General features: G+C 43.3%; 1 protein-coding gene across 5 annotated transcripts in view; it reads right to left on the minus strand.

Annotated features, from left to right (window-relative positions):
• Nucleotides 1–11,404, minus strand: part of COL4A5 (collagen type IV alpha 5 chain) — a 93,603-nt gene extending 82,199 nt beyond the window's left edge. For all 5 annotated transcript variants that reach the window (XM_040614186.1, XM_040614183.1, XM_040614185.1 and 2 more), the window contains exon 1: nt 11,187–11,404. In XM_040614186.1, coding sequence (XP_040470120.1) covers nt 11,187–11,276 — 90 coding nt within the window. In that variant the 5' untranslated portion in view covers nt 11,277–11,404. The remainder of the gene's footprint in view (nt 1–11,186) is intronic.
• Between the last annotated feature and the right edge of the window lie 437 nt (nt 11,405–11,841).

Below are 11,841 nucleotides of genomic sequence, written 5' to 3' on the forward strand. Positions count from 1 at the left end.
ACTCAAGGAAATTAATTTATTGCCGAAAGTCAAAATAGGGTAATGAGAAATAAAGCCCATATCTTAAATACGCCTTCTTCCCACCCCTCCCTTCTTTACAGGCTCAACTTCACCCCCAACTTCTCTGCTTCCTCCCCCTGAGCGGTGCAGGGGGATGGGGAATGGGGGCTGTGGTCAGTTCATCACACGTCCTCTGCTGCTCCTTCCTCCTCACTCTCTTCCCCTCCTCCAGTGTGGGGTCCCTTCCATGGGAGACAGTCTGCCACGAACTGCTCCAGCGTGGGTCCCTCCCACGGGGTGCAGTCCTTCAGGAACAGCCTGCTCCAGCCTGGGTCCCCCACAGGGTCACAAGCCCGGCCAGCAAACCTGCTCCAGCCTGGTCCTCTCTCCACAGGGTCTCAGGTCCTGCCAGGAGCCTGCTCCAGCACAGGCTTCCCATGGGGTCACAGCATCCTTCAGGCATCCGCTTGCTCCAGCGTGGTGTCCTCCATTACTGCAGGTGGGTATCTGCTCCACCGTGGGCCTTCATGGGCCGAGGGACACATCCTGCCTCATCACAGGCTGTAGGGGAAACTCTGCTTCAGTGACTGGAACACCTCCTCTCCCTCCTTCACTGACCTTGGTGTCTGCAGAGTTGTTTCTCATGCATCTTTCTCAACTGCTGTTGCACAGCTGTTTTCCTCCCCACCTTCTTAAATAAGTTATGCCAGAGGTGCTACCACCATCACTGATGGGCTCAGCCTCAGCCAGTGATGTGTCCTTCTTGGAGCCCGCTGGCATTGAACATGGGGGAAGCTTCTGGCAGCTTCTCACAGAGGCCACCTCTGCAGCCCCCCTGCTACCAAAGCCTTGCAACACAAACCCAATACAATTTTCTATGCTTATGCTCTCCCATCAAGCATAGGACAAGACTGTAAACTTATTAAAATTCTCCAGCTCTTCAAAGCTGAATGGAATACAGAATCAGTACTGAAACAACTACCAAGGTACAACTGTAGCTCACATTTCAGATCTCAGGTATGTCAAACATTTTATCAGTATCTTCTATCACAGTACAAAACATGAAATAAAGTGCTCTGTCTGAAGCAAAGGCCAAAAAAGCCAGAGAAGTTTGTCCAAAGATTACAGCATTATGAGTATACACACTGATCTGAACAGGAGTTTTCTTCCAGGAGACATGACAGTGTTTTGAAGCAAGTAACCAAAGCTTCTTAGGCAGCATATTTATGATGATCAATAAAATTGCTGTTCAAGTGCAGCAAAATCTTTCATGACTGAATTTTTCCAGACTTCATTACTAATTCATAATGATTAGCATTCAGAAATTCATCTTTATACTTTAAAAATCCACCTTCTGTATTTGTCCTCTGAATCCTTTTAGCTACTGATGATAATACTGTATTTTTTTCAGGATCAGTGTTTGATGAAAGTTGGTCTCTGGTACACTCCCAAACACTACCAAAAAGCTTAAGGGCTTCCTTATTCTAAATAGTCTTCTACCAAAATTATCAACATAATCCTTTCTGCCATTAAGACCAAGAAAGACAATGGAAAGCTTACAGTGAAGTTTAGGGCAATACATTCACAGTGATCCACCATCTTCTTGATGTTAAACACATTCACTTCACCTGGCTGTTCAAAAAGAAGAAAAAACCATAAAGTCCTATTTCCATTACTGCCATGACTGGCTGTGCTGTTCCTCCACAGCTACTTCTGTAGTATACAAGCAAGTTAAGGTTCTTAAAAGAGACCTGTTTGATTAGTCTCACTTAGGTACAGTATGCCGATGTTCTAAAAATACACATTTTCTGAGCATGACTAGACCTGTCAACAAGCATTTTCTCATTCAAGTCTAAAGTTAAGGAATTTTCTAGGTTCACTTAGGATACAAAAATTCATACTTTAGACAAATGTCTTAACACTTTGTTACTACTATTACTTTAAGAGTCTGAAAGCTTCTTAGAACAGGAAAAGATACTTTCAAGACTTTTGTGTGTGTGCAAGCATGTGTGGAGGAGTGTCACCAATTCTATTGCCAAGAAGTTTCCATAATCATTCTGGATAAGAAAGTAAATGACACTACATATACACTTTCCCTTCAGTCAAAAATACAAAAAAATCTCACCAACACAGATACCAGCTTTTGTATCCATGTGTTTACTGTTTGCCTGGGCAGGCTCTGGGCACAGGCTTCCAGTGATTTTCATGGCACTACTTTCCTCATTAAGAAAGGGCTGAATGAATATTTGAAGTTAAGCTGACTGTCAAAACAAAAGACACTCAAGCCTTACAAGTTTTGTCATCCTCTCTGTATTTTCTCCTTGTTGTTTTAAATATTTAAATGACTTAAGAAAAAGTAATGGTTTTGCAGAAGCCTCAAGGTTTTGTCCTCATGTCTGACTACACAGCGACCAGATGAAAAGAGATAGGAGAAGTCAAACAAATCCTCAATTTTTCAGTCCAGTGAAGAAGCCTACTTTTCCTTCTGAATACCTTTGCCTTTTAAGGTTAAATATACAAGAGACATGTTCTTTAATTCAGAATAAGTATTTTTGCTGATTAAGTAAGTTCACATTGTCTGAATGACAGCTAGAAGTTACTTTTGCCTTTCAGAGACTATGGCTTCTGCTGTCATTCTGTATGACAGGTTGGTTCAAAGTAAGTTGACTGAAGAAAAAAAATCACTGCCCCATAAAAAGGATTATTTTAAAAATGTTTTTAAACTGAGTTCATAAGCTCCTTCACCCAAACATTGTTTTGCAGTGACATTTCTTGTCAGGAAATCAAGTTTTCTGGGAGCTGAAGGCCTGTCTAGCCTTGCCTGCAGGTCATGTTAGTTTTCATTGCTTTAAGTAAAGCCATTTAATTGTGGTTTTAATAACTGCTACTTTAATTCAAGGTGCAGAAAGAGTGCAGTTCATTGCCCAGGGTGGTCATTTTCTTCCCCTCTATCAGACACCTGCAGGATTTACGTGCATAAAGAGAAAGGTTTGCCTCTGAAGAATCAACACTGTTTAGTAGATACATTGACTCCAGATAGTCTTTTTCATGATTTATCAACATCTCTTAATGAAGGAACATTAGTCTTCATTACTAACAAGGTGAAGCCAAAAAATAATCAAATGCAAGTGTTGAATTAATGCTTGCTTAAGCTGAACAGCTTTACGTAGTTAAGAATTAATGCTTGTTATATTTTCACCCAGAATGCGGGAATTAAAGGCTGGGAACCAGAGGGGACAGTAATAAAATTAACTATTCTGAATACACTGTAAACTCTCGACATTTTTCAGAGTACTGGAGAAATAGCCAGAAGTCCAGTATATATAATCAAAATCAATTTTCCTAGCTTGATTAAAAAAAAAAGGGAAAGGATGAGACTATGACTACCAGGAAACTGGCAGAGAAAGGAGTGGTCAGGATAGAAGTTAAATACACGGACACAGAACTTTTTTCTGCACATGGAGATGAAAAATACTGCCAGAAAGCATTTAATATAATTTGTTTAGCAACAGGTAGTTATTAAAATAGGACCCATAAGTCCAGTTTAATGAAAAAATAACCTCATCTGGCATTGATCTTTTAAGTAGTCCTGGATTCCAAGTCACCCTTTTCATATCACACTGTTTATACTAGTATACAAGTTAAGTGACATCTTTCTAGATTAAGACAGAAAAGTAGAAAACTCCTACTATAAGAACAGCATGAAGGAGTTGATGAAAGGGGAAAAAAAAAAGATTGCCAGCCTATAGCATCATAGACAAGCAAAAAAAAAGCCCCAGCACCCTTCTTGCAAGGGTTTCAGAGGCTTTTAAGCACACAGAGTAATAGGGTAGAAAGGTACGGCCTTCCTATATCAGAAGTCGGGAACAAAACTCAGGCAACAGATTAATTCCAAGCACCTCACTACAGACTTGAAACATCATTCAAACCCCATCGTTGTTATCAAGTGCTCTGGGATTTTTCTTATTTTTTGAATTGCAAGAGAAACTCGGTTACCTTATTTCCTCTTGTTCACAGAAGAATCCAAATTGCACTCTACTACATTAAATACAACATACCAATGCCTCTTAGTGCACGTGTTTGTGTATGTGAGACCTAATTTGTATTTGAGAAGGTGCTACAAGATGAACAGAAGGCTTTGACTTCTCAGCCATACAAATACCAGTTATGGATGGTATATTGGTAACTCAAGTTACAAAATGTAAAGTGCAACATCTGACACCACCTACAAGCTTCTGCCCTTCTTCCACTCAATGCTGCCAACCCTCTAAGGTACCTGAAGTTCCTGAAAGACTTTAGGTAGAAAAAGGAGTCTGTCAAAAAGAAAACAACACACCCACACACAGTGTTGATATTCAAAGCTTACAGCCTGTCTCTCAGTACAGATGCTGGCAACTTGCTTCACTTTACCACTATGGTTGCCAAATAAAGCCAGATTTTGTTTAGCGCATTAAGGTTTTGTATTTTTGTCTAGTCCAGTAACTCCACAAAAAGGCAGTTAGTCAAACAGAAAATTAATCTAGAAAGAAAAAGTGTAGTTCTGCTTAATTTTCTATACAGAAGTACTAAAAAGTTATTATAGCTTATGTCACTTACAGCAGTGGTTCCTAAAACACTCTGAGCTGAAAGGCCCCTATATCAAGCTTTACCTTTCTCATGAACTGCTCTGCAGTCTCAGGCTCTTGGACGAAGCCATACCAACATAGCTCTGCTGGTTATTTGCCACGGCTCTCAAGTGAGTTTGTGATGCAATTGGCAGCATCTTACCTCAGCCTCATGCAAGAGGCTCAAACAGACCAGTCAGCCTTCAAGTTCTTCTACCAAGCCAATAAGGTGATGTTACCTACCATAACTACACATCCAAATATAACACAAGGAGGTGAGACACACAACTATTACAGTGGAGAAAGAAGTTAGAGTCTTAGTTTCATACCAGTGAAACATTTTCATACAAATCAAAGATTTCCTGCATGCTCACTGTTTCTAGAGAAGGGGTATCTACCGCATACTTACACCTCAGCTACAATCAAGGGTTATTTAGTTCTGATTTCTAAGGGCATCCAAATTCCCTAGGAAGCAGTACAGCATAAGTATTTCTTTAAATTAATGGTGTGGTTTAAAACCAAGATTCACCTTGGCAACAACTAAAGTCAGTCCTAGAATAAACATGCCTTCCAACACATTTAATATATTTCAGCAGAAAGTCCTGGAAGATACAGACACTGGCAAAAAGACTTATTAGCCAGTGTTCAGCCTGGAAAGTGAATACAGCTTTGCTCATCTCAGGGAAAGTTAAAAGGAGGGAAAGCAGGGGTTTCAGCAGAGCTGCAGTAGCAAAGCTTACCTAGCATACGGTGGGGTCATATTAGACTACAGTAGGACAGTTTTGCAGGTCTAGCTATATGCCTCAATAAAAAGAATAATTTTGTAGAGAATAGCTATTTTACTTCTGGTTGTAGTTTAAGTGCATTGCACACAGATGCTTTTTACAGTGCCAGGAGAGAGAACAGATTGAAATTAGATTCTGACATTTTAATTCTCTGTAGATATTAGGTAAAAGAAACAAAATACAGATGAGACTAAACTATTTTTCTTCCCCTCCAATCTCGAGGGGACAAGTCCAACTAAGAGCCTTGAAGGCTACCACTGTCAAAGTCAGCTGAAATCCATAGCTTTAAAGTTCCTTTTTCTGATTCCTAACACACACACTTCAGGTGGACAAAACACACACATTGTCAATACTGCCACAACAATTTATTTTTATTTTGTTACATTATAACAGAATAATACATAAACACACACTGCGTAAGGTATCTGCCACAAAAGGAGAATACAAAATTAAAGTTCTGAATGATGCTGTGCTGACAGCTTAGGAGTTGACTTCTTGATTAGATGCAACTTTAAAAAAAGCATTTAAGTAAACATGAATATTCCAACCCACAATTTAACTACACAATTAACAGCTGGACTCTATTATCTTGAGGTCTTTTCCAACTGAAATGATTCTATGATTCTAATTAGGATTAACTTTTGACTACAGGATATGCAAGTTATCTTAAAGTACATCTAGGTGCACAACTGTACGCTTGCATAATTTTAAACTTATAGGATAACTCAGGCTGGAAGGGGCCTCAGGAAGTTGAGTCCAGACTCACTCTCAAGTCACAGCAACAGAGATGCAGTTTCGCCAGTGAAAGGCACATATATCTTTAGGCTGCCTGGAAAAAGACTTTGATATTGTCCATCAATACCTTATAGTTTAATTATCATTTTTAGAGGGAGAGAGACTAAAGCATTAACAAGTTTAAGCTAAAATGTTTCATTTGCAATATAGCTTTGCAATTATATAGTTGCCCAATATCCATCTCCTAAAATTAAGATCACATCCTCTTCACTCCTTGCATCTCCTCACAACAGCTCTCCAAGAAAGACTTGAGACAATTGCAAAGCAATTTTCTTCAAATAAGCATTAGGATTCTTTTTGTAACGGGACCCTCTCCTCTTCAGCTCAGCTATGTTTATTCTGTTGACAAACTCACATTACATTGAAGCTTTTCCTCCACATACCACACACTTAGCAGTTACATAACCAGGATGCTTAGCACGCTTCCCTTTTCAGAAGCTGCACTGTACCAGTGATAAGGTTTAATTGCATTGCTAACCTTTCACAAGAGGGTAAAGGATGCTGCTTAAGGATCCTTAAAATCTGTACCACCACTGTATCTTTTGAACACATTTTATTTTAGATACTCTTGAGAAGAGATTATTTACAGCACAGAAAGGTCTGCAGCCAATGCCTGACAGCCAAACACAGCATACAGCAAGTACTTAAAAGCACCCCAGTGGTTTTTAAACATTACTGAGTCCATACAGCCTTATGAAACAGATAAGCAAAAAGCATCTTCATTCAAAAACAGTTTGTCTGGTATTATCATTACTGGCAGAGGCTGCTTTCCATTCAGCATGCTTGCGTAATACTATTCCTAGAACGTATAAGTGAGTGTTATCTAGATATCTTGTTATGTGGTGATATCAGTGGAGAGTTTACACAATCCATACAGTCAGAGAAGGAAGCATTTTAATCTAAGTGAATGAAAGGTAAAAACGCACAATACATCTTTGCTGTATGTGTGGAACAGATGCCTTACTGCACTTCGCCCCAGATAGGAAATAGGCATATTAGATTTGTTGGGATGTTCTTACTGATTTCAGTTGTTTTGTAATATATAAAAGTTTATACATGTTCTAGTAAAACCAACAGCATCTGATTGCATTATGATAAGTATTATTGCTTATTCATAGCAGAAAAAGATCACTATGTAAATTTACATTTGCTGTTAAATAACTTAAGTAATATTTTTGTCCCAGGAAAATTTCTTTTTCTACTTTAAAATAAGATAATCTACTTGCTGAAAGCAATTATTTCATTCATGATCAGGAAAATTAAAGCCTAGGAGTTTCTACTGAACTATCAGTCTATTTCCATCATGTGGAAAAACTGAGTAAGATACATAAAAATTTTGTGTGCATAGCTGCAAAAGATCACATTATGGTTCAAATGGTTTCTGCATTAAGTTTCATTCAGGATTCTTTCAATTTGTTTGTATTTTAATATGTGCCAGAACACACCTTGAGATACAACTTTTACTACATCTTCAAGAGCCATGAAAGGTCAAAACTAATACACATGACAAAAGACAAGTCACAAGCAGGAGGGCTTGAGCCCTGATGTTATGAAACTGAGAAAGTCTTGTGCATGACTAATCAAGACATATCCACGGAATTTCAGGATGAAATATTTTTTGAATCCTAAAAGCCAGCATCCATTTCTTTCTGCTTTTACTAACCTAGCTTTCATAACTAGAAAGAGCCAGTCAGTTATGAAATAGGAAATAATAACAACCGCTATTACCATGATAAAATAGTTACAACAAAAAAAAGAAGCACAGATGACCATCATTTACAGATTAACCATATTAATCAAGTACATAGTAATGAATTACATGGTAGCATGTATTTATATATATGGTTACCTCTGAAAGGAAAAAAATAATCAACTAAACTTACTTGAATACTACATTACTTTAACACAGATGATACCTATCTTGCCTTACCATATTTGAACAGCTGTTTTCATCCCCACACTTCCAGTCAAACTGGAGTTATAACAGAAGGCAAAGAAAAAAAAGACATTGCAGAAATTACTTCGTTCTTAATAACTTTTGGGCTGACAAAGTCCATTTACACTCTAAAAACATGGGCCTTAACTATGGGGGAAAGTTTTTAAAATATAAACCAATGGACCATCACTAACTTCAAGTGAGTTTCATAGATTACCACAATTCAAGAATCTAGCCCATCTATGTTCTTTAACTAAACAGATTTCCCAGTCACAACTTATAATCACTTTTCTACAACACACTGCAAGTGTAAACTTGCTAGGAGAGGAAAAAAAATCTCCTTCTAGGAAGAGCTAATTGGCTTGTACGCATGTATGTAGATTTATATTAAAACCAGCAGAGCACTTAAGCAATAATATTGCCCCTTAACATTCATTATAAGCACTTGTAGCCTCTGATGAAAGCATACAACAAATAAGCACTTTTTAAATAGTGTAACTTGAAATCACTTCATGCACTGATGACACCATCTCCCACCTCATTCATTCTCCTTGTCTAAATTAAGACTGTTCTCAGACTCCCTGCTGGTCGTGTTTTTTTGGTTTTTTTTGCACACCAGCAGTTACACCCTTCATTCTACATCAACAGTAAGTCTGCACAGGAGCGCATAGCAAGATTCGTATTCTACTTGCCAAGTTTAGACGATGGGCTATGAAAACCCAGCAGTAAAATCTGAACAATGAAATCCATCTTTGAGTGCGATGTTTCAGCAGGTTTGTTTTTTTAAAAAGTCATTGGGATTTTCCTATTATGTCCAATTCGCAGAGGGCTCTCAACTACATTCTGCCATCCTATAACTAACCACATAGCCATATACAATATTTGAACAATCTGGAGCGAACAAGGTATGACTTCTGCATTTGAAATGTGTATTACAAAGATGAATAACAATTTCAGATATTATTTTAATAAGTACACCAGAATGACCTGAACTCAACCCACCAGATTTATCTTGTTGGGGGGAAGAGAGGATTCTGACACAAAGTCCCAAGACAAAATTAATAGATGAGACAGTGTGTGTTAAGCATACTGTTAAGAGTGTTAACTCAACCCTTTCTGACAATGACAAAAATAAAACGCTGGTCCTCATTAATAAGGATCAGCATCATTTAGTGTTACCAGCATTGAAGATTCAAGGACATCAGAACACTAAAGCATTGAGAAACCATTAGACCGGTGTGGCAAAGTGTCAGTGGGACTTACACAGGTTGGAACAGAGGTCTCTCCCCTTCCCCTCCCCCCCGCCCCCCAAGCCCCAGCCCTTGGGTCTTCAGTTAATCTTATCTCGATGTGGGGTAGTAAATCCCCCAAGGGACCCACCCTACAGAGAGGCTGTAGCACAAGGTGGTGTTAAGAACCAGGAACTCCACCATTGTCTTTTCCCCTTTCTTCATTTCTTCCAAGGCAGTGGACTGGCAACAGGCTCAGCACAGTCCCCTTCCCAGACCCCACAGATTCTCACCAATCACACATACACAAAACTCTGCTTGGGCACTTTCCTGAAGAAAGGGGCCACAGTTATGTATGCAGACCTCCCCACCTTCAACCCCCATCTGCTAGAACAGGTAGGTCCTGTAGGTGGGACCCACCAGATCCTTCTTTAGGGGTGAAAGTGATGGGAGGTAGCCTGGGGTGAGGCGGTACTTAATAGAGCAGCAGAACTGGTATTACAGACAGCTGGAGACAGTAGTTCTCCGAACCAGTAAGCACTGGTGGCACACTAGTATCACTTACACTCGGATACACACCTGGGCACTGTAAGAAGGAAAAGTAAAAGAAGAAGGGAGTATATTATAGCTGCTGCTTTGCTTTTTGGAAGGGCAGATGAAAGGTCTACAAAAGTTTCACTGTAAAGGAATGCACTTCAAAGGAGAGTTCAAGACAAATAAGATCTTGTCAGCTCTAACTACAAAATTGGGCGGGGGGGGGGGATTGTAGCAGAAAGGTATTCTATGCCTATTACTGTAACACATACTGATTTATCAACTCGAGATTAATCCTAAACAACAGAAATCTGGGTTTGCATTACCTTCCAAGTAAGCTTAGAAAAAGTTAACAGCCAGAGGAAGGGATTGTAGAAGTCTTAAATTAAACAGTGTCAAAGTATGGGCCTTTCAGTTAATTTCACCACTTGTTAACAGCTGAAGTTCTTCGTCAAGTGCCTTGAAAGGGGAAGCTAGCAATCACCTCTGCCCCCTCTCAGTTTCAAGGCCCAGCCGCTCCAGGGAAGCTGGGATAGCATCCCTCTCCCAAAGAGAGAAAACAAAATTCTTCTCCGGGCCACCTACCGCGCACCCTCTGCAACACTGCACCCATGCACCCTCTCCGCTAGCATCCCAGCCGGGGTGTAAGAAAGCAGAACCACAACCCTGAGGAAAACCAAGCCACAGTCCTCCGGCAAACCGTGCCCAGGAGCCTCCAGCTCCCCACCACCGCCGGGCGCTCCTGAACAGCTGCAGGTGAAGGCTCGCTGGCGGAGCTCAGCACCTCTCCACGAAGGTCCTTCGCGGGGGAAAGGCGGGGGGGGGGGGGGGGGGGGAAGCTCTGTCCGCCTTTGTCCCGGAGGAGCAGCGGGTTCAGAGCACACACAAAGCTCGCCCGGGCTTCCCCCGCCTCGCACTCACGCTCCCTCCTGCCTTCCCGCAGCCGCCGTCGATCCCAGACGTGCCAAGGGCACGGGGGGACCGCGCCGAGCCGCTCCGACGCCGGTAGCCTTTGTCCGGGGACGAGCAGGGCCGGGGCCGGAGCCAGAGCCCCGACACCTGAGGGCGGCGAGCGACCCTCCCGCGCGCGGCCCGGCCTCGCGTCGCCGGGCTCCTGTCAGGGGCCGCGGCCCGCTGCAGCCCCCTCTGCCCCAGCGCGGCCGGCGCCCCCCCCGGGAAGCCCCCCCTCAGCCCCCCCATTTCTGAAGAGTGCTGCAAAAGCGCCCCCCTCCCCAAGGCTCCGCGCTGCCGCCGCGCCCGGCGGGGATAGCGCCTGAGAACAAGGAGGGCGCCCCGCACTCACCGCCGCCACCGCCTCCTCCGGCCCCCAGCACCCCAGCAGCAGCACCAGGCAGCTGGCAGCCAAGCTGCGGGTCCGCCACCACGACTCCATCCTGCCCGCTCAAGAGCTCCGGGGCTGGCCCTGCGGAGCGGGCATAGCCCGGCGGGGCAGCGCGGCTCCCTGCGCGCGGCTCCCTGCAGGCGGCTCCTACCGGCCGCCCCGACGCCAGCGCCCGCCCCTCTGCCGCACTCGCCCGCTTCTCCCGGCTCAAGTCCTCCCGGGACTACTTGCCCCATAGTATTCATCCGCACCGTGGGCGGGAGGGCGGCCGGCGGCGGAGGGTACGCGCGGGCGGCATGCCCCACCGTGACGGAACCGCGAATCCCCATCGCCGCTCTTCCCGCGGGCGCCGGGGCTTTATGGGCTCGAAGGGCGGGCACCTGCCTCGCGTCGCCCCGCACCTCCACCGGGCAGAAAGCCAGCCGCTAGATCCCGGACTATTTTCTCTAGCGGAAGCATCCCAGTGTGCGAGGGCAGGGGGAGCTGTTGGCAGTGCCGGTCGCACCTCAGGAGGGGCGGGCGGCGGGGTGCGGGGCTGCCGGGGGCGCCCGGCTGCGGCTCTGCTCCGCTCCGCTCGGTCCCGTCCCGTCCCGCCCGGCTCCGCCCAGGTGCGACG

The sequence above is a fragment of the Falco naumanni genome, chromosome 14 (assembly GCF_017639655.2).
Source record: "Falco naumanni isolate bFalNau1 chromosome 14, bFalNau1.pat, whole genome shotgun sequence".
Taxonomy (NCBI): domain Eukaryota; kingdom Metazoa; phylum Chordata; class Aves; order Falconiformes; family Falconidae; genus Falco; species Falco naumanni.